The 24,790-nt window shown below is 38.4% G+C and overlaps 1 protein-coding gene across 2 annotated transcripts in view; it reads left to right on the top strand.

Annotated features, from left to right (window-relative positions):
• LOC141438432 (homeobox protein B-H1-like) overlaps positions 1–16,060 on the top strand; it is a 34,443-nt gene extending 18,383 nt beyond the window's left edge. Inside the window, exons 2-4 of one of the 2 annotated variants that reach the window (XM_074102301.1) lie at positions 419–647; positions 12,342–12,560; positions 14,360–16,060. In XM_074102301.1, the coding sequence (XP_073958402.1) occupies positions 419–647; positions 12,342–12,560; positions 14,360–14,606 (695 nt within the window). In that variant the 3' untranslated portion in view covers positions 14,607–16,060. The remainder of the gene's footprint in view (positions 1–418; positions 648–12,341; positions 12,561–14,359) is intronic. The other variant, XM_074102309.1, reaches the window with a different exon arrangement.
• The last annotated feature ends 8,730 nt before the right edge of the window (positions 16,061–24,790 follow it).

Genomic DNA, 24,790 nt, shown 5'->3' on the forward strand with positions numbered 1-24,790 from the left:
TCGCGACTTTACTTCAATGATTTCAAGTTAATCATGTTGATGTCTCGGCAAAAAAGTTGACAGTAGATTTACATTTTCCCCTCCCTCCGAAAGACGTAGACGTACGTACTGACGTAGACGTTTTTGACATGAAGTAAAATTAGGGCCTGTCAAAATTAAGCGCAACAATCATTAAAAAACTAATTTACTTTATTTTGACAAAAGTCTTTCAGGAGCAGCTTCTGCTGAAAGATGAATATTTTGCGTTCTAATGTTTTTTTTTTATTCATAACGATAGGTTCAGGTAGTGCGCGGCACACTTTTAATTTAAACAACCAAAGAAAAACGACAATCCAACACATAAAAATCGGTCATCGTTCCAGAGAAACCAAAGTTGAAGGCACATTAATGTTTTTAAACTAAGTTTCATTGGTTGCAGGCGTGAAAGATGATTCGGACGACATTTCAAGCAAGAGCTGTGGCGGCGACTCATCGAGTCTCGCCAAGAAGCAGAGGAAGGCGCGGACAGCGTTTACCGACCACCAACTGCAGACTTTGGAGAAGTCCTTCGAGCGGCAGAAGTACCTCAGCGTGCAGGATCGCATGGAACTGGCCGCCAAACTCGGGCTGACCGACACCCAGGTCAAAACCTGGTATCAGAATCGACGGTGAGTTCACAATTTTAAACACGGTAAAACTGGATCCCCAAACGCAAACATTACTTAGCTACCTTACAAACAGTTAAAAACACATTTGCCATTCGTATTGCGCATTCATTAAAAATAACCTATAAGTAAATGACATACTTATGTATGGGTCTTAGGAGGTTACACAACTACATATTTCGCCATTTAGACAGATTATGAACTAAGTCTTATTGAATGACAACCTATCGCCAGGAAAAGTAGGTAAGCGCTTTAGTTTACATGACAATCGTAGAAAAGAAGCTTACCACGGTTGCTTAGCTAACTCACTGACTAATGAAATTAAAATGGATAGTTATGTAGGATTGGTGTAGGTGTACATTTTGCGAATAGTGGAATCCTAAAAACACAAGAAATAGGCTATGCCAATCACATTAACAATAATCGTGTCCAAGTACAAAACAGTCTATTATTTATTTACAATTTACTGGCCACAATTGATCATAAAATTGTTATTAATTTTCCAGAAAACACTAATCATAATTCTACGATTGCGTGATACGGCACTCTGCCGCTATCGTAAGGCATTTCAATATGCACGCTCAAGTGCAAATCATAAAACGTCAAAAATAAAAACGCCTAATTAAGTAAATGTCAAGGGATAATTTACACCAACTTTGTCCTAGACTATAAGCCCAGTTTCATAACTCCCGTAAGTAGAACATGCTTTAATATATAGAATATTTATGACATATAAGGATACATTCATATGCATCATACTCGTACAAGCGTCTGCCCCTGCCGGGACTCTAGGCTTCATAGTTATGGTCACTACCACTGATCAACCCGGCCATTGATCCCTAAGAAAGTTTATTCGTCTAATTATTGCTTTTTTGATTTCTATAATCTTTGTTATACTCGTGCGGTCATAAAAAAATAACAGGCATTTTAGTGATTAACTACGCAAGAGTGCTCTTTGCAGTCGCTTGTTATAATCTTTTTTCTGATTGAAATAATGTAGTTATTCACTTTTTATGTACTCGCAAGTAAATTTAGAGAACAATAAATGTCATCCCCTTAACTAGACACACGAAAGTGTAATTCATTTACTTAGACAGGAAAAAACAGTAATAAAGAAACCTGCACTGTGTATTTAGTTATTCATTCGTTTCTGATTTGGTTGTATCTACTTACTTAAAATTTAACAAATATTTAGGTAGGTAGTAACGTATTGACACAATCAGGACCTTTTTCACCATCTGTGATGCCATCTTTGTTTATTTTGTTTGATTAAACAGAGACGGTACCACAGATATCTGTCACATACGATTTAACCGGAACTTAACAGAGATCAGTAAAACAGAAGCTAAATCTTTATTTCCTGACAATATCGCTAGTTTCTCGTCCTAAATGAATAATATTATCTAGTCTTGTCGATCATATATATAACCCAACTGGATGCTCACCCAACTATCTTAACGCAATGTGATTCAGTTCACGAATGCTAGTTATATCAATGAAATAAGCAATTAATTTGCTAAATTGATTGAATCAGGCGTTACTTTGCGGAGGTTCATATCAATGAACAAAAATAATTTAAAAAAAGCAAAACAAGGTCGTGGGTGAGCAAAAAATTTCATTCAATTAATTTGTTCACCCGCGGCCTTACGTTACGATAGCTAAGTCCAATGCAACTTTCTGTTCATGCAACTTCCTCGCCTCCACGCTTTAAGAATACAACACACATCACACAAACCCAATTATCACCGCCACCACACTACGCTGACCCGTTTCGAACTCAATCAGAGTATCATCAGAGCAACACAATTATGTGTGTGTCATGATTGTGTGTGTGTTCTTACAGCGTGGAAGCGGAGGAGCTGCATGAACATGACGTAGCTATCGTAAGATCGCGGGTGAGCAAAGTAATTGTTTAGAGTTCATGTATGCGGACCTCCGCCTGATTCAATAAATTAGTTACAAAAGTTGCTCAGATTCTAATTCTACAGTGATTTGTTGAGTTCGGTAGGTAATAGAAGGCTGTCGAAGGCTGATGAGTCCCGGGGCACTGCGGGGCTACTTGGAAATTCGAAAATCGAAGTTCATTCGTTCTGTCCCTCTTGACACTTATGCTATTAATACGAGTTTGAAAGGGACGGTACGACACGAACTTCGATTTTCGGAGTAGGCCCTCTGGCCCATACTAAGAAATGCAAATTTCAAACTTCGTACCTTGCCTTCCCGCTGACGCCTATTATTAAATACGAGTGAGAGGGACGGTACGATACGAACTTCGATTTTCGGATTTCGTAGTAGCCCCCCTGTTGCTGAGTTGGCTCGGTTCAGCGAGGCTCGTGGGATCGTCGGCACCACAAAGTAAGGCTGACTCAGCACAACCGTAACGTTAACGTTACCTTCTGCTACTGGCGAAGTGTTCACTGTGTGACTGTGATTTGATCCCATTTTGCTTTGCGACGCTCGCGAATTTTCCAAATTGTGGTTAGTGTAAACTTTAAAAGATAGGTAATTAAAAAATACGATTGTATATAGTACCTATGTTAACTAATCCAATTGGCAGCAATAAGATTCGTTTGATTGTAAATAGGAACATTTACAATACGCTGAAAGAGTTCAAAACTACACAACTACAAAACTGCCGTTGCTATCGATGGTTGTATACAATTCAATAAGTACTAAAAATATTAAGTACTTAAGTATATAAAAAAAAGATATCTGGCGTAATATTCTGCTAAACAAACTATTAAAAATCAATATCGCGCAATACTAAGGACAAAATAGATAAAAACTATTCTTCAAACTAGACGGATTTGGGACGGTCGTCTATATTTACCATCGATAATTACGCCTCCTAATTCAAATAAAGTGAACGTGAGTGTTTCGGCGACGACTGTACCCGGCGGCCATTTCAAAAACAAACGTTTATAATTAGGCCTTTGCGGGCGCCGACAGCGCCTCCCGTACAAAAGCTTCGGTAGCTAAAAATAAACTACACTAATTTTCTATTGCTCTAAACCAATTTTATCCTCTGATGTTAGATGATAGATATAACGTTTATTAATCGGTTTTGTAAGTATATCTTAGATAAATATAGATAGATTTTAACTCCGCTCATTGGAATGTTGAATGATTTGTACTTTGAAATTTTAATACCTTTGCGAAGTAGGTATAAATAGGAATAAGGATAGGACTTGATTTTAAAAATTATCCATATCAACGTCACCAGCACTAATTATCTAACACAACAACAACAACAACAACAAAGCATAAATATCTGATACGATACGACTCTTTTCTTAGGGCCGGTAGGACGTATCAGATATTTTTGCTCACTCCTGCTGTAACAGATATTCGAATGAAGATGACGTATACCTGTAGTCGAAGAAACTGAGACGCGTACCTTTGTACGCTTTCACTGCAAATGCCACGTTGACACACCACGCTGCTGGAAGTACCTCTGGTACCTACGCAATTCAGTTTCCTCGTCGCTAGTTACAGGTAAAGTTAATTGTCATATTACGTCGCGTGCACCCCCGATGTGGATGTATTCGGCGCCACTGTGCGGACACAGTCAGTCAACAGTTAATGGTCCGTGTCCGTGACCACGCGAACAATTCCGCTTTACTTCTTTGCACACCTGAGACCCGCACTGTTATGCATGTAGCCAGTTGGTAATATCTGAGATGGCCTTACAATTGCATTTGAAAAAAAAGATCGTTGTTTCCTTTGCTTTTTTTTATCAATTTTTACCAAATAATTACTGTACCAAAGCATGTCTTTCACAACAACGCCAAAAGACCTTGTTTCGACGCGGACTTGTCAGTTTTTACATCGAAATCAATATCGAAGTTTAATATAAGTACGTACAATATCAACGTAAAACAATGTCATAGTTGTTATGAAATCAAGGTTAGTATTAATTGCCGTTTTGGAACACCGAAGTTAATTGAAAGTAGAGGTCTGGGCAGCGGGATGGCGCCGCCGCCCCGGTACCGCGGCGGCGGTCCCCGCCCGCACCTAACGACTAACACTTTTTGCCACACTTTTTGTTGGTTTCTATAATTTCGGTAAAACTAATGTTTGGTCTTCGATTTTTCGGTTCGTGAAAGGGTGTGAAATCGAGCTTAATTGAAGGATTTAATGGCTTTTGTGTGCGGTCACTTTCTTTAGTTTTTATGGCGACACGGATCAAGTAGGATGGTAGGTAATAATTTAAAAATGTGGGAGCGACGGAGCTTAAAAGCGTTTTGTGCTTTGTAATTATTATAATACGCTTTTTGTCGCGGGCCACAAGTTACGTTTGTATCAGAATTTTAAAATTCGAAACTGCTTATACGTTTATCAGTGAATCAGTGAATACCTACGAAACCGAGGTAGGTACTATTTGCCTTCGGGGTCATTCTGAATAAAATAAATTACCTAAGAAAATAATTAAAAACTACTGGCTACCTGGCAAGCTGGTGTTTATTCTCTACAAAACAGTTTAAATTGTACTTAATTTGAATTACATTAATTTTGTATAAAACTAGTGTTTACCCGCGGCTTCGCACACGTACATCATTAGATCCAGCAGCTGGATTGAAATTTCGGGATTTTTAAAATTCCAGTGGGAATTCCAGTAAATTAAATCGTGATTTTCATTGACATTATATTAAAAACAATGATGTCAAATTTCATGACCCTAAGCCCAGCGGTTGTTGTTTCGAGATTTTATCCCTATCCCGTGGGAATATCGGAATAATAAAAAGCAGCACGTTTTTTCCAGATGTCCAGCTATCTACATACCAAATTTCATCCAAATCCGTCCAGCCGTTTCAGCGTGAAGGAGTAACAAACATACTCACTCACACACAAACTTTCGCATTTATAATATTAGTAGGATAAGTAAGTAGAATTTTTCTAATTTACACAACTTCTTCCATTTTCTGACTAATTTGAGTCAAATTTATCTTTTGACAAGTTTGCCAGAAGCCACAATGTAAGGCGGCGCTCGTGCGTATGTCAAAGAAGAAACATTGAACCCTGCTTGAAAGCTGACATGAAATTTTTAGTTAGTTTCGTAGCACTCCGGATGCGCTGCAATAGACTTCAACGCGTGTACTTTAAGCTACGGTTTCCGCTCAAATTTGACTTTTTTCTTGGTGTTAATGCAAAGATATATTATTATTATTAGAGGGACGTGTGAACGTCGGCAGATGATCAGAGATGCGCAAGTCACGGGCCGGCCGGCGCCGGGCCACTCATTAAGCAGCTTCCGCCGCCACTTTTGACACTATTATTTTATAACATCATCGATTCGTTCAGTTAATTGTTTTGGTCACAAGGTACGCTTGGACGGATGGTGTAAACTCAAATGTACTTTCACATAAGATTTTCGTCATTAGACATGAAAAAATAGAAAACAAGTATGATTTTAAACCCTAACCGCGAATAAAAGTTTAAGAATATTTTAATCAATTTAAACCACCGCACAAGTCTTGTACTCATATCTAATGTCACTGTAATATAATATATATATATAAAAAATACAACCAAATTGATAACCTCCTCCTTTTTTGAAGTCGGTTAAAAACAGTTCTAGTTTTTTGTGAAACTTGTTTTGTTTAGGGGCCAAGCCCAGGAGCCTAAAGTAAAAAAAAAAACTACATCTTGGCTAACAATTATTTCAAACTCCAGAAAAAGTAAATTAAAGTACGTTTTAATGAATTAATTAAGAATTTAAATTATCTCCGCTTCCCCCAAATTTGTCGCAAAATATTCACTGTTTCATTGAAAACGCCGCCTAATTTTTATTTAACCGCCAAAATGTTTAACAAAGTCGTTAATTTTTTTAAATACATAGTGCGCTTGTCAGTCGGTCATTCGCAATGGGCCGCGAGCTCGACGTTTATCGGCGTTTAGTCGGTGACGTGTAATTCGCGATGATTAGGTGCCTATGACGCATTCTGTGGCGATGCGAGCGGCTACGCGTGGTGTTGCCAACTCCAACAAAATGCGACTTTTATAAAAACAAAAGAGTACAGATACAGTGAATATATAGTTCACTAGCTATTGCCCGCGACTCCGTCTGCGTAGTATTCGTTTATCGCTATCCCACGGGAACTATGCAATTTTCCGGGATAAAAACTAACCTATCTCCTTCCCCGGGACTCAAATTATGTTTATACCGAATTTCATCTAAATCGGTTAAGCGGTTTACACGTGGTTGAGTAACAAACATCCAAACATCTAAACCTCCAAACATCTTCACAAACTTTCACATTTATAATATTAGTAGCATTTCCATCGGGAAAAGACGAATCTTGGCCGGAAGACGATGGAACACGAACTGTCAATCACTTATTGTGTTAAATAAGTGACATTGTCATATCTATTAACATGGAACTTTGTTATTTAGTGTAAATGTTAATACGGACGTACGATGTCGAAGGTGGGAATTGATAGAGCATAATAAATAAAAATAAAAACCGATAAAAAACCACGGAAAACCATTTTGCACTATATCTGTATTTGACACCACCAACGGATTGACTTAATTTTTATGAGGTGTCGAAATGGGTAGATTTAATAAGGTTGCAATGAGTTACCACATAACTTGGATATTTGCCAACTTGACTGACTGTTCATTACTTTAATAACAATTAAAAATATAATATCTAATCTGGTTTTTGAAGCTAAAATAAACAGCTTTTTATTAAAGTTGCATCAAGAAATTATTGTTTGACTAGCATTTAACCGCGGTTTTGCACGCGTAAATTATTAGGCCTAGCAATTGAATTGAAATTCCAGAATTTAGCAAAAATACCGTGGCAATTACCAAAAATTTTATCGTTAATTCCATTAAAACGTTGCATTAAAAAACCCTCTCCGAATTTCATGTCTCTAATCGTAACAGTTAAAACTTTGGATTTATTTTGATCCCGTGGAAATTTTGAGTTAAAAATACTCTCTATGTGTTTTTCCAAACTTTCAGCTATTTACATACCAAAATTTCGTCCAAAACTTCGGAATTCCGCAAAAATTCCCGTGCAAATTCCCATAAATTGCTTACATCGTGATTTTCACTAACGATGCATAAAAATTCACGTCAAAACTCATAATTATGACTCTAATCCTAGGTTAGATATAATTTAACGCGCTAAAGTTGCATTAGAAAGGTTTATAGTATGTATTCAATTTTATTCCTGTGCAACTTTTTTCAAATTGTCCGAATTTCTATCTACAAACTTTAAAGGACAGCCGTGTCCAAATATAGATAGAAATATAGGAGATACGTTACCTCTAGTAAAAGTCCTGTTTACGTTCCATCCAGCACAGACGAACAAATCGATTCATGAACCAGGGTGGAATCTTTTAATAACACTATGATTTCCTTGACAGAAGTATGATATCAACATGACATTAGTAGCACAATGGTATATGATTCAGTTTATTCGACTAAACATAAGTAAAGCCATTAGAGTCTCTAGGTAGGTACAGTCGAATGCAAAAATATATACAGGGTGGAAAGAATCAATGGGTTCTTCTGGAGGGCCTTTCCTTCCTTTCAATCCTTTAGTTAGCTGATTGTACTGAAAGGTAACATTCCTTGATTTTTAAAATTGAACAAAACTGCAATCAAAGATCTTCTAAACTTCCTTTGTCTCACCCGGGAATCGAACCAACTAAAAATTTAAAAAAGTGTATGAAGGACCATTTAAAGATTTTCTTCAATAAGGTACTGAGAGATAAATAAAATTAGCAAGCTTGTACTTCATAATTATGGTGTCTTTGGATGTTAGAGAGATAAGAAAATTGTGACGTAGGTATCATTTACAAATAAAGGAGTTTCCTTTCAGTACAATTAGCTAACTAAAGGATTTAAGGTACTTGCCCTCCAGGGCCCATTGATTTTTTCCACCCTGTATATAGCCATAGCGTCAAAATATGCATACATCGACCTTATGTTTAGTGGCATAATGTATAGATTATTTTGACCAAGAACGAAGTTACCAAGAACGTACCTATAAGGCCTTGACCGTACCTACATAAAGTTAACAGGTCTGTAAGTAATAGGTTCCTATTGTATAGTATCTTAATTTACTTTGCGCATAATCTAATCGTCTCTCCTCGTTTCAAGACACCGTTGAAACCAACCTCAACTCAACTTTATCTGACTCTGAGCTGCCATAAAACGCTTTCGAAACTTAGCTTGAGTGTTAAACACCCACACAGATTAGTTAACTAGTTAATCGAAAAGCAACAAGCAAAGGTTGTCAAATATTTTAATGCAGCAGGTATTTCCTTCTTTGTGTATTTGGTTTTGTTTAGAAAACCGTCGAGATAATAACTAGTGGTTGCGAACTTAAACGCGCGCGTTAAGGTAAAGCTAGAGACTTGGAGAATTACGTTAGAGTCGTGCGTAAATTTGTATCATTTGGATAAACGGTGCTCCTACGCGATGTTGCCGCACAGTGCACACAACGTGGAATTTTTAATACTAGGATAACACTTTTTTTGTTATTATGTACTATCAGGTGGTAGGACCTTGTGCAAGGTCCGCCCGGATTGCTACCACCATCCTGCTCGCTAATCCTGCCGTGAAACAGCAGTGCTTGCACTGTTGTGTTTCGGCGTAGAGATTAAGACAGCCGGTGAAATTACTGGCACTTGAAGTATCCCATCTTAGGCCTCTAGGTTGGCAACGCATCTGCAATTCTCCTGGTGTTGCAGGTGTCTGTGGGCGGTGGTGATCTCTTACCATCAGGAGATCCACTTGCTCGTTTGCCATCCAGTCGAATAAAAAAAAATACGAATTATCTAGAAATATGTACTTACATAGTTATGTTGCATCATAAATTGACTTTTAAATTATCTCACGGTACAGTTTAGTATGACAATTCTACTATTTGTTATAGAAGTAACTTTTTGCATGTATCTAACATTACAAACATAGTAAAAAAGTAAAATTTTCACATTAATTAATTCCTCGGAAAAGTTTAAGCGTGAGACAAAACTCGATACGTGTGTGCACACAACTCTAATGACATAATACGTGGGCTCACACAGCTACCAAGAAACAGTCTAATCGGTTATTGCGAACCCTTCCAAATTACACCTCCAGAGACACGGGAATCGAACCAAGGTCGCTCGGGTCGTCGGGCTTATCATTTAACCACTAATCATAATACTGGAAATGCCATTTGAGCTCAGCTCAGGTTTTAATAAACGGATCGCGGCCGGATTTCGTAGGTAGCCGGCAATTTGACCGTCCACGTCCGAATCGTCATTTCGTGATGCGAATTTTATTTTAAAACGTTAATGGAGTGCATGAGTGAGCAGTTCTATAAGTAAATATAAGGCTTGAGGACGCGAGGCGGTTACGGAAAGGTCATGTCAGACCGTATTTGCATTTGTCACTAGTTCTCAAATAAAAACGGCAATTTGTTTTTTTAATTAGTTGCTGTAACAATCCCAAAAAAGCTTTCAGTCATTTTTAAGGATAGGTAAATAAATAATTGTCTCAAAGCGTTGTGAATAAAATGAAAATTTATTAAAATTCTGTGAATTTTAGGTACCTACTAAATTAAAGATTCATTGAGGTAGAAATCTAAATAATAAAAACTACGAATTTGAAAACATAAAAATCTCCGTGATATGTAGCGTTATTGGTAAAGAAGTTCAAAACTTCAAACAACACTCATTAGTTCTCTCAAGCTCCGTACAGGAACCTCCGTAAAACTTTCTAAGCAGCATATAAATAACGTTCGGAGTAAGCTCAAATTGGGAGCGGGCTCAGGAGCGAAACGGCCCAAGCGCTAAGTGCGCGCAAGCGGCGATCGATGAAGTGCTCTTTGTCTGCCGGATATACAAGCTGAATTCGCATCACGTCGCCCTAAACCCGAATCGAGAGAATCGACTCCCTCCGCAGAGAGGACGTAAGCGGAACCGTTTTACCGGACGATTTTCGTCTTTAGTTTGAACAGTTAGGGCGCGTTTTCGGATGATCCTTTACGAACAACAATTGAATCAGTTCACGCAGCATCAAATCACTAAACCGCTGGGCGGAGCGAAGTCAGACTCCACCGGGGCTGTGGGACAAAGACGGAGGATACCCGCTCGCGCGGCGCGGCGCGCGGGTGCGAGCGAGAGGAGGCATTGTTTGACGGACCGCTCGAGATGACAGTCGAACTCGAGTGCGGCTCGAGAGCTTTTCGTCCATAGCCCGCGGCAATAAAAGAGAACAGTGTCACCGAGCACATTGCTTCTTATTCAGCACTTGACAATTAAATAAGTGCTCCTCGAGAACAACATGTCATAATAGAATGACTAATGCGGCCCGGACGCGCTTTCTACCGAGTAATGGTTAGCTGATGATAATTAACAACATTAAATATTTACATTATACACATACATCGCTGTACGCCGCTACGTGTTACATTAGTAATAAAACTCAAATCCTAATATGAAGAATGATGACGCCGTACATTATCTACCAATGTACCAACCACCTAACTTGTACCTAATAGAGAGTCGTTAACAAATTCGAAAGGTTGATAGATTGCACTGCAATAAATTAAATGATAAAAATAATTTTATGAAAGATGAACAGCGAAACATCTAACTCCCCCTCATTTACATTTAATGAAATTAAATGATCCATTTAGAGAAATTAATTAACGAGGTAACCAGTGAAGCGACGGCTAACCGCGACCCTCGCGATGCGCCGACAATGGGAACATAATAATAATACCGATGATAATGCGAATAGCAATAATAAATTACTCCCTTCGAATTAATAAAAACCTCACTTGATGACAATAACGGGCCGCTTTGGAACTAATCGAGGTTTAGAGACGAAATTAATTTGGTCTGTTTGGGATGGGGTTTGGCACTCGTGTCTGCTGCCTTTGTATGCGGACTTTGCAATGTGAAAATGTACTGTACACTAAAGCTTAAAATAAGTTTAATTTACCAGGCTATAGAATTTTATGAATACTGTTTTTTTATGAACCCTCCTGAGTAGTTTAGCAGCAGATTTGTTCACATCTTTCATAAATAAATAAGTAAGCATTTTATTAGTAACTTATAAAAACTACTGATCCATCACATTAACTCTAACAAATATCATGTACCTACACAACTCAATTCGGATCTCCATTTGCGAGCAAAAGCTAAAGCTTCGGTAGTTTATCTTTAGTAAGTTTTTGCTGAATTGCTACTTAGAAAGCACACATAAAGCTGAAAAAAAAAACACATTTGTCCCCGCGGCAATAACGCGTTAATTTATACCAGTTCACCCTTTCCAACGGAATCAAATAAATCAAATTAAAGTACTCGACCACGCTCCAGCGAGCACATGAGTGCCCAAGACGTTTTGTCAAATTTATTATTTTATTTATACTTTTTATTAGTTATTTCGCTGCGGCATCTTCATTGTGCTCTCGAGTGGCCTGTGACAAATTTGATGACGATTGGGGTCACAGGCCGAATAGGGTTAGTGATCTATGGTTTTTGGGGTTGGTAAACGACAGTTTACAGAATTTTAGAGTCGATTTAAGTTCGTAATGTGGCATAAATCGTTTTTGTGTAATTTCTTGTGGGATTCGCAGGGCGAACACGATCGATTTTGAAATGTTAATGGACTGTGAATTCATTCAAGTAAAATTCTTTTAGCTTTTTTGTCGAACCTTTATCGATGATGACATTGATTGTCTGCAGGACGAAATGGAAGCGGCAGACGGCGGTCGGGCTGGAGCTGTTAGCCGAGGCGGGTAACTACGCGGCGTTCCAGCGGCTGTACGGCGGGTACTGGGCCGGGGTACCGGCGTACCCGGCGCAGCCCGCGCCCGCCGCCGCCGACCTCTACTACCGGCAGGCCGCGGCCAGCGCCGCCGCCGCTGCCTCCGCCAACACCCTGCAGAAGCCGCTGCCCTACCGGTAAAATAGAATACAATAGTTTATTACAATACAAATTACAAGATTACAAAAATAATCAGTACCGAACTAGGCTGAGCCTGTATATTAGCATTGGCACTCACTGAGTGACATACCTAGGTACCTACCATACCATGCCATGCTCGCCCAAAACTATATTTTGGTAGAGCAGGCGTAATTAGTTAAGAATCAGATAATTTTATTATGTTACTTACTTGATACAGGTTCAGGTTGTCTTCGTAGCATGGTATTTGAATTTAATTCCGATGAATACGGTATTATTGGTAGAACCATGGTGGAGCAAGATAAGTAGGTATACAGAGGTATACAGCAGTTGAGCCACTTCGCCGCTTTACTCGCTTATCTACTGTCAAAAACTTTAATATTGGGTTTTATACTTTTAAAATATATATAATGCTATGGTGTAAAGTAATGATAACCGAAATATTTTTTAACATAGGGAAACTGAATCGCGTAGGTACCCGGATGAGACCTTTTCGTAATCATAATTAATTTCGCTATGATTTCTTTGGCAGATGTACAGAATGTCAATGTGACATCAGTAACACAAAGGTTCCATCCTTCCCTTCTCCAAAGCTCACAGAGTTCTTCGTAAAATGAATCTTCCTACATACATGGTTATGATCAGTGTTCCTGTATTGCAACGATTTTCTTCCTCAGTGTGAGCTGACAGTTAGCTGGCAGACAGACAGACATAAATAATCTGCATCCCGCCCGCCTGTTGGTGCTTGCTATAATTGAACATAGGAGTACAACCAAACCGCAATACTAAATCACGCTAAGTTTCCTACCTAATGTTAAACGAAGAATTCTGTTTAACGCGTCGTAATTTGCAATGTTGAAATAATGTTAAACCATGCATTAGTTAGGCCATGGAGGATATTGCAGGACGATAATTAGTAATCAAATATATTTTTACAAATGATACAAACATCGAACTGCAGCTATTTCTTACCTATTACTGAATTTATAACGGTGCTGATGAGCACTGCTTGAGCAGGTATGGTAACTGTAGAAACACGGGCACCTAAGCTATGTAAATCTATGGAAATAGACGACGCAAAAAAAGACAACTAATAATAATAATTATTATGCACTAGGTAGGTACCTAGCTGTTGCCCGCGACTTCATCTGCGAAGAATTCGTTTATACCTATCCCGCGGGAACTATTCGCAAAATTAGCCTAAGCCTACCTCTAATATAATGCCGTCTACCTATAATGATGACCATATGGCCTAGTGGTTAGAGAACCTGACTACGAAGCTTGAGGTTCCGGGTTCGATTGCCGTGTCGGGGCAGATATTTGTATGAAAAATACGAATGTTTGTTCTCGGGTCTTGGGATTTTAATATGTATTTAAGTATGTATCTATATCTATACAATTATATTTATCCGTTGCTTAGTGCCCATAACCATAACACAAGCTTTGCTAAGCTTACTTTGGGACTAGGTCAATTGGTGTGAATTGTCCCGTGATATTTATTTATTTTATTTAATCAAATAAACGTACTTTTAACATATTTTGTTTTATATTTTCGCTAATACCTACCTAATTAAAAATTAATAAACTGTACAAAGCTGTACGTAGGCAGAGGGGTATTATGGACACTAGATAACGATTAAACATGCCTACTTAGGATAAATATTAATCATCTAGGACTTGAGAACAAATATTCGCTTTTCTCATATAAACCTGCTCCCATCGGGGATCGAATCCCTGGTTCTCAAACGACTATTCAATCCGGTTGACCAAATAATACAAGTGTTGGTGTTGTGTGCAGGTTGTACCCCGGAGCGCCGTTGGGATCGGTCCCGCCGCTGGGCCTGGGTCTGCCGGGCCCGTCGGCGCACCTGGGCTCGCTGGGCGCGCCGGCGCTGGGCGCGCTGGGCTACTACGCGCAGGCGCGGCGCTCGCCCTCGCCCGACGTCGACCCCGGCAGCCCCGCGCCGCCGCCGCGCTGCTCCCGCGAGCCCTCCCTCGACACCCGCTCCGACGAAGAAGACGACGACGAACCCATACACGTATAATCGTATGATCCCAGTGAGAGTGTAACACGGACCTCAGTGACCGCGGCGCGATGAACCCAGTGCAAAACAATCACCGTACAGACTCCCGTGCGGCATTGGGTTACGGTCGTTCTTATCCCGTTACCGTAATCACAGTTGTGGTAGTATTTAAATTATTTGCTCTATTCGTTTATCCTGATGACATTGCGTCGATAAATCTGTTAAGTATTAGCTTTTTTACCATCCTTATTGGGGAGTGATCGTGAAGTGTGGACGGCGTCAGTCCAAAACATGTGATATCTTAAACCCAGATTTGATATAAGAACTTGAACTTAACGTGTACAATATTAATTGATGTCGTAGATATAATTACTAGTATTATAGAATACACATGCTTTGTAAGATAGGAAATGGAGGAAAGGGCGTTGCGTGAGCTGTGGTTCAGCGCGAGCGGTCCTTCGACGGCGGGTCTGTTTTGCGTCAAAATGACGTAGTGGTGTTTTATCATCTTCGAAGGCTACTTGTGAAATAATTGCTCAAAATAGACCTGCATTTAGATAAGTAAGTTCCACGTGGGTAAGCTAACTGCCCGAAGGCACGTTAGCACGCTAGGCGCTCGCTGGATAATTCGACGTCAACGTTGCATGAAAAATAATTGAGCAAAGCGTGCACACGTTGTATATAAGCTAACAAAGTATTCAGACAGTGCACTATTCTGTGGACGTGCGACTTTGGTGTTGCCATCCTTACAATAATAAGACTACCTGTGATGCCAGCCGTGGATATTGCGTCAAACTGAGTTAGTCGGGAACTGGGTTCATGGACACAACTAAATAAGAAGGTATTACCCAATCTGCCCTTTTTTAGCTGGAGCTTATTTTTAGGCGGTTTAATTTATTTATTTTTCCTACCCGCCTGTCCTGTCAATTCTTTCATATGTACAAAATTGCAAAGGTACTTACCAAATTACAGCAAAACATTTTTATTCTGTAGTTATTACCTACGTTTAACAGACTGACTAGGTCAATAACATCTTCTATTGTTTTGTTCACGAATCCAGTCTTATGGACCTATTAAGGACCTACTTAACTATTGTTGCAATAGATAGTGTGAAAAATTTAGTTTATAATTATAAATGTTTCCGAACACGCAATAATCGAAGTAATAGCCTAAGTAAAGAATTATGCGTAGTGATTCAACTTTCCAATACGAACATTGGAAACCATTCGCGGACTGTGCAAAGAAACTGTACATTATATTATTATCTACATAAATATAATTATTCATATTATGTATGTACTGTTAGTATTAAATACACAGCTACTCGTAAAGTACTAAATGTATGTTGAAAAGTACCTAATGCTTTCGGGTACTAGCTATGGTGATGTACTTAAGCATTCCGAAACGTGACATATTATGTCCAATAGATCTTGTGGTGTTTTGTAATTAAAATGTTGTCAATTAAGATAAAGAATTTTGATTTATCTCCACCCAAGTGTCACTTGTTGAAAAGGCCTAACTAAGTAGGTTAGGCGTTTCTACAAAATAGAAAGGTTTTCAAATTAATTACATAGATATTTTTATCCAATTATACCTACGTTATCAGAATAACCAAGTTTTTGCTTAATTATCTTCGTCGTGATATAGTCCCTTGATGTGAAACTTTCATTGACTATTTCCCTTAGTTAGTTTGTTACGTTAAAGCTTAGTAACCCGTGTCAATGTACTGACGTGCAGTTCGCAACTAAGATGCATCGTCGGTGTCGGTTGCACTTAACAACGCGGTGGCGGTAACGCTGCGCTGTCACGCACCGCGCCGGCCGGCTCGTAATGAGCGTGTTTAATTGTCTGCGCTATCTGCATTTACCATGTGGCCTACAGTAGCTTTAGTAGCCGAGGTGGAGCATTAAGAGTTTACACGTCACGACTCAGACAATAACTTTTAAATAGAGCGTTATTTACAACAGACGTCATCACAACAGCTACAAAGTAAAACCTAATCGCACGCTCCGTCATTGTTCATCAACATTTTAGTTGAGAAACAAGCCCGGACGAATGCCGCGCGATTAAAGCCAACAAAGTTGTGAATAATCCATCCCCCGACTTCCAAAGGCGACAATGTTCGTTGAAAAGTCACGGTCGTGAGCTTGCGTTACATAAAACAACTTGTCCTCGCTCGCGTTTACACGAACCTCACGAAATCTCAAGCTTTTCTTTGATTTCCCTCGAAACATTTTTAGTGGGTATAAAACCTATTTAAAAGGCAATCAGTCAGCGGTCGCTGATTGCTCGCGGTGCACGCCACTGGCCGTGTTCACAAAACGGAGCAATTAGCAGGGCCCCTTGCCCGCGCTTCCTCCCCAGCCCTGACCAGCCTGTGCTGATCCTTATCACAAAACGACCGTTTTCTAGAATCGCCTCAACTCCAACTATTGCGTGTTCCGCCGACGCTCGACAGCGGCGGCGCGCGCTCCATGCAACATCACGTTTCTGAAAAATACATTAGTTTTACTCGGATATTTATTTTTAGTAATATCAATGCATTGTCACAGAACAAAGGCGTTAGTTTCAAATGCGCATATTTGCAAGGCATTCCTGTTCAACCCAACCGAAGTAAAACATTAACTGAACACGCTACAGATACAAATGCCAAATGAATATTTATACCGTTTAAACGTTCTTTAATCACGGCTGGCACGAACGTTTTTTGTGACGGTCGCTGAAACGTATAGTAAAACGTTAGGTACGTTTGTAAGCAATACGGGATTTACTTGATGTTACATAGTTAGACGGTTTTTTATTCCCATTTAGATCTTTGCGATACATAATTACTTGGGTTTGGGTCGTTTGTACTAAATCGCATATTAACAACCTACAAATACCTGGCTAATTTAACTAAATTGGGTAAATGTTTTGTGTGTAGATAAGTACCTACAATGCGGGTATTATTTCAGAGCAAAGAGGTAGATTGTTAATGGTATTTGATTTTCGACCGAACTCATAAATATTAACATGTACCTACCTACTCAATTTTTAGATAGGTAATTTTAATTCGATTATGAAATTGGCAATGGTTTAATTTAATTTCACCATCAATATGGATAGACAATTTAATGATTATCAGGAAATTAAAGAAGTATCTAGTGCATTGATCAATGCACTAGATATTTATGCTCAAAAACAGTGTGAAATGTTAGATATATAGGCACCCCAAAACTAGGTTCCTAATCAAATGTGATGAAAAATAAGAAAAATATGGAAAAAAAATCCCGGCATTTCGAAATTTGCGCTTCTCTTGCACTTATCAATTTATTCTTGACTCTTCGTTGCCTTTACTACATACTACATGAAATAAAATTAATCTGATAAGATAATAGTTAAGCGAAACCTAAGTTATAATGCGTAGTGAGTAGGAAAGTAGATCGTTTAGCGGGCGCTTAGGTGTAAATCAATGGGCAGGCGGCGCACGTTGTAGATTCTATCTGCTTCCGTCCGCGCCGCACGTAATTACTCATTACAATGGAGGCAGCCAGCCGGTGCCCGCAACGCGGTCGTAACGCTGCGTGCAACGTGCTGCAGTTGCGGCCCGCCGTTTTGCAGTAACAATGATATGTTTTTATGACTTTGTCTACTATTAAAGGTGCTAATAATTTTAGAGCTAAATAGTACTCGTCTTTTGACGTAGGTATATTTAAGTATAAAACCATTAAAAAAGGTCATGTTAGTTTTCGTACAAAACTTGGGTAAAATACATATTTGCTACCTACGGTCACTTACCACAGCGGAGCGCGCAAAAATCTGACGTGTCCTACTGGCCCTAGCTGGATATAGGGGCTGTTTCACCATCCATTGATTAGCGCTAACCGACGGTTAAATGTGATGCCGTCTCCGTCTATTCGAACAAAACAAATAGAGACGGCATCACACCTAACCGCCAGTTAACACTAATCAATGGATGGTGAAACAGCCCCATAGAGTCGTATTTTTGCAAGCTGTGTTAGTGTACGATATCGATGCTGGTGACTGAAGGCACAATGGACCTGTTAGTGAGGAACTTCTTAATATCATACTTTTCACCTTTAAAATAAAAGTAAAAAAAAAACACCAACAATTTGACATATTCTTATGATTATGTTCTGAATGAAAGTATAACATTTTGTCAGTTTAATGCACAGGACAATGACTGCTTGGAAAGAATTTTAATTTATTTATTTTGTTCGGAAACTGGAAATGAAAAAATCTTATGTACCAAAAAGTAGTCTTCATTTATAGCTAAGTTTTTTCCCTACTGTACTTGTATTGTCCTCGAGTGTACACCTACTTTCAAGTCAATCTAGTAACTACTACTAGTAGTAGTAATAGAATTGGGTCAAATTAAAATCGCAAGATTTGATTACAGACAGACATACCGCACAGAGACAAGTGAAACTAAATAAAAACTTGTACCTATAGGTACCTAATGAAAAGCAAGTAATTACCTACTAAAATACATGGAGGCTATTGTGAACTCCACGCAGCGATCAGAACTCGATATTGCGCGTAGCGTGATACTCTTACAGGGTGCTGCTGATGCAGCAACTATTCAATGTAACAACGCGTTATGTATTGGTCCTTAGCGATACTACACTAGCAACGCAGTTTTAAATGTAGTAATGCAATGTAGTTCAGTTGTGACAACATTAAAACACTCATTTCCTACGATATGAAATAAAACATTTATTATTTTACAAATAGTTCCATTGCGCAAAAGAAAGAAATGTTAACTGATTTTTTAGGGTTCCGTACCCAAAGGGTGCCAACGGAGGCGGAGCCCTATTACAGAGACTCCCCTGTCTGTCTGTCTGTCCGTCCGACTGTCACAGTCACAGTCATGAGTCGTAACGTAATAGATAGACACTTGAAATTTTCACAGATAATATATTACCGTGGCCACGGCCATTATAACAACAAATACTAAAAACAGAATAAAATAAATATTTAAGAAGAGCTTCCCTACAACAAACGTGATTATTTCTCCGTTTTTTGCTTTATATTAATAACGGCAACAGGTATATACAGAATCTTTAGTTCTATAATTTCTTTAAAATAAATATTTAAATTAAAATTTAATTAATATTTAAGGGGGGCTCTCCCATACAACAAACTTGATTTTTTGCCGTTTTTTGCTACTAATATTGTACCGATATGGTACGGAACCTTTCGTGCTCGAGCCCGACTCACACTTGGCCGGTTTTTAAAACATCACCTGTCTTTTATCTTTTTTTTGTAGTAGGTACGGTTACATATGCGCCACACATGACGCACATACGCTCATTCATAGACAACAAAGAAAAATACAAATAGAAAACGCTTATAAGTAATAGTTACGTGTATTCACATATTAATTCTCAAATTCTCTATTAAATTATTATGTTCTTCTTACCTACGTAATATTTCTGTATACTAATAAACGATTATCATTTACATTAAGCCGCTTACTTGCTTTTAAACGTGTGAAAATTGTGCAGTCGCCCTTTAGTGGGAAAATAATGTTGATTTGCATATTAATGAGCGGCAACGTAAACGTGGCTAATGGGTGCAATTAAAATAGTTTAATCGTTCACACTGCGGCGCATTGGGGGGGTCGAAAGTGCAGTATCATAATACTCATAATGAACCTATGCGACCCGCGCGCTCAACTAACATTATAAAGGAACTAATATTAGATATTTACTAAAATATTATCTAAGTGCATTTCAACCCACGTGCAGTCCATTCTTTCAATATTTACTAAACATATAAAAATGAGAACACTGACTGATATAGATAGATGCCTTAATATAGATTCATATATATAGATACCTGTGGTCGTTATTCTAACATGTCCACTTGTAGTTAGACCTATGTACTTAAAAAATTACTCCCGGTTTCTAAGGGCTAACGCTGCTTAACGTTCTACCTAGAGCCTTATTCTATACCCCATCCCTTAATCTTATCCAATTCATTAAGAATTTCGAAAAATTATTCCCTAGGTATTCTTTCTCAGTTAGTCAGAAAAGCCAGAAACTACTATTACTTTATGTAGGTACTTTTAATGTTACATTTTATTGAACTGATTTCATTGTAATAAATAACCATGAAAAATATAGCACTTCCAATTAGAAGTACACATAAATCACTACTATCATAAAATATCTTCCAAAAATCTGAATTTCCGAAATAAATAGGTAAGTGGCATAGATTTCACCGGCTGGAAAACACCGATTATACATCAGAACAACGCGAAAATAGTCTATTACACGATAAGCATTATAAATTTATAATAAAGATCGTTTGCGCCGCGCACATTTGAATAGCAAAGCGCCGCGGGTTTTATTAACAACGATTGTATCGCACTTAATTACCACAATAGTTTTGTCGTTACTCGTCATGAATTTATATTAAGTTTTCCACCATAGAAAAATTTAAAGTCATGTTAGCCTTATCATCCTCATCTAGGTCTTATGAACGGTCAGCAGCAAAAGTGGATGAGCGGTTGTGGTGCTCAAAATGATCTAAATACTCTCTTATTACTTTGGCAGTAGGGCCGTGCGTACTTAGATCATTTTGAACACCATAACCGCTCATCCACTTCTGCTGCTGACTGGCCAATATTATGAATTCATACGAATTTTAGTCACAATTACGACTTCAGCAGGTTATTTTATTCTGGACTTAAAAAGAAACAAAAAACCGAACCATTAATATAGCGTTAGCAAAAGATACCTACTATAAGTTTAGTGAATAATTAACAAATCCTGTTCAAAACTTTAAGTTGTATTAACTTCAAATCGTAGACAAGTTAAAAATGTAAACAGCAAATTTTAAAACTGTACAAAATGGAAGACAATGGTTGTTTTTTATGGCTGCACGTCAAAATGATTAACAAAGCGGTCTAACCGTGTGTTGGCGAGGACTGCGATATGCACGAGATGGTATCAGCGTGGGGTAATTAGTCGTTTCATTTATCGTTCTGTCGCGATACCTGCACGATTCCAATGCTTTTTGTGGTTAATCAATTTCTTTGTGCTACATAGGTGTGATCACGTTACTCGCTTTGTGCTTCAAATGTATGTGACGGTAGATAAAAAAAAATATTACACTTTTAATTTACTTTTAAGTCAGCGACCTTGGCAATGTAAAATCGTTTTCAGTTCAGACAATAGGTTCACTACGCGGATACATAGTGTGGCATTTACAAAATGTTTATAAGCACAGCGAGCACGAATCGCGGTCGCAATTTTTTGACAGGCAAATTGGATAATGCGCGGGAAACGCCGCGGCGCTTATTGTTCGCGCGACACTCGATTGTCAGCGCTTTTTGAATTTTAATCTGCCATTTTGTGAAATTATGGAAATGAAATGGACGTTTCGCGGTTAGCTGCGCCCAGATTTACAAGAATTGTGTTGCACTATTTTGTAATTTTATTGTTCTGACATTGAATTAGATACGCATTATATGTGGAGCGACAGCTAGCCGGGTCGTGCGTCATAGTTTTGCGTGATGTTGATTTTTGAAAATGACTTTCCCCCGTAAATAGCCATTAAGCGGGTACGCTGGCCGTAATGAGCCCGCGATATCGGCCGTTTTGTAGCGCGTAATCGCGATGTTATCGGCCCCGCGCCCGCCGCGGCACCGGACCGTAGCCCCCTCCCTCCGGACACTCGGACCGACGCTCAACTGCTCATTTATTTTACACCATTGTCCGACCTTATGTTACATCCATGGTAAGATTGCGCGCAAATCCAGTCTCATTTCATGTATCTAGTGCAATATTGACCTAGCGATTATCGCCATCAACGCACACGTATCAATAAATTACGAGTGATTAAAAGTACCTAAACTATACCCCTGACGTTTTAACTGTCACATAAACGTTCTGTGCCTCCAGTGATAAGTGATACAAGTGCAAAATCGTCATTTTACAGGAGAGCGAAAATCAGATTTTAAAAACTCTTGTTTGTGAGCCAAGGCAGCATTTACCAAAGCACTTTTTATTATACATAAAAATATATTCTATAAACGTGCATTTAGTGTTTTTCGGTAAATATTGTAAGTTCGAAGAAAATCGCGAAAAACCGGTGAGTTGTACCTATTGAAATATCTAATATGAGTAAATAATATGTGGTAGATGATACAAGTTCAGTTATATCATGGTGCACCCCTGGAGCACCCATAATATCTCTTGGTGTAAACTGATATGATATACATGAACTTGTAAAACACACTCACTCACTCACTTAGCGTAATATATTCCCAGCTCAATGTTGGTTAAAGTAAAGTAAAACATAAAACACTGAAAAAAATATTTTTTGACTTTGTACCCCGTTGCAAATAAAATTTACCTAACTTATATTAGTTTGCAAAAAGTAAAGTAACTTCTATCAGTTTGCAGCGACACTGAGGCGAGCAGTGCCACTACCATTAGTTTACAGTGACCGTACTCGATAGCGACGGCGTTAATTATTTGTAGAGGCGCTGTACAATTCTCCATACAAATAATTTACACCGTCGCTATCGAGTACGGTCAGTGTAAACTCATGGTAGTGGTACAGGTCCCGCGCACCCCCGACCCCGCGTCACCTAACCCCCGCGCTCTCCCACCACACTCTTCATGCTCGCACTTGTATCACTTAACACAACTGTTATTGCATAAATATTTGACGGCAATAGTTTGACTTTTTTATATAATTCAAATTGTATACATTAACACTTAAAAATGTGTTTGTGAAAGGTGATTCATGACGAGACGTATCACTTATCACAAAAAAATGTATCAAATTTCTCTCGCATACAGTACATGTTGAGTCATACCCTGGCTGGTTTTAGAAAAGTTGGTCAAAAGTGGTATAGCTGTATATATATCAATATTTCCGATAAAAATACCGTAAAATAAAATGTGAAAATAAATTTAATTTCACTTTTATCACAAAGCACGAAAATAACCTTTAGAGCAATTACATAAAGGGGTTATAACTTGATATATACCAATGAGCACGATTTTTTGCTGAAATGCTGCTACTTTTCACAAAATTATCTCCGAAACTATAGCACTTAAAAGTAAGTGAGATAGACCCAAAACTTCGTTATTTTTTTGTGATTATTTCCAAATAAAAACACACAAAAGGGTACAGTCGAGAACTACATCACTGACCACAGGAGGCACAGGTTAAATCCTTTATTAGCGAGCGAGCCCAGCCTTCGCAAGCAAGAACAATAGCTTCGGCACAAATTGTGGACGGCTTAATTATCATGCAGTAACAGTTTTTTTAGTTCTGAACGCATCAAAATTCAAAATTATGAGTAATGAAGGTGGATTTTAAGCTTCGTTACATCTTGTCAGTTAAGTGAGCTTTTATAACGAAAAAACGTATGTAAAAAATGATCATAATTACAATCTTCGTAGAATAATAGAAAACAACGATGTTGGTTACGGCGGGTTGCAGGGGCGACACATTAACATTTAATTAAAACAATTACGTTGCGATCGGATTAGTGGTACCTATGTATGAGTATGTCGGTTTTCGTACTCTTCTAGGTTGTTTGCGGCGCATTGGGCGTAAATAGCGAGTATCTACTTACCTATCTCATGCTTTGTTACAGTTGAACGGTGGTTATAATCCCTCTTTGCATATCTAACAGTTAGTTCATCCAGTACCTAATGGGATTCCCAACTATACCTATTTACTGAGAAAGAATATTTGGTACCTGCTCTTATTTGCTCGTTAATACTTTTTACTACTCTATAAAAAAAAGTAGGTATAGTGTTTTCGTAGCTGTTGGTATTTTGAGCTAAGTAGGTATAATAAAACCTATAGAGTAACCTATTTTTAAAATATCAAAACCCTTTTTAGGAAGAAGTACGGAAGTAGCCAAAATAACAAAAACGAAACTCTTATAGTTTCGCCATGTCTGTCTGTCTATCTGTCCTTCCGCGGCTTTGCTCAGGGACTATCAATGCTAGAAAGCTGTAATTTTGCACGAATATATATGTAAACTATGCCGACAAAATGGTACAATAAAAAAATGAAACAACGGGACTATTAAAAATGAATTTTTTTGGAATTTTTATATGTACCTATAACTCTTTATATTTTATATAAAGTGTAGAGAAGTGTAATGCAAACTTCGACCTAACTTACCTTCGATCGACAGGGGGGATATGTCTTGAAGGTACAAGAGTAAT

The sequence above is a fragment of the Choristoneura fumiferana genome, chromosome Z (assembly GCF_025370935.1).
Source record: "Choristoneura fumiferana chromosome Z, NRCan_CFum_1, whole genome shotgun sequence".
In the NCBI taxonomy this organism is placed as follows: Eukaryota; Metazoa; Arthropoda; class Insecta; order Lepidoptera; family Tortricidae; genus Choristoneura; species Choristoneura fumiferana.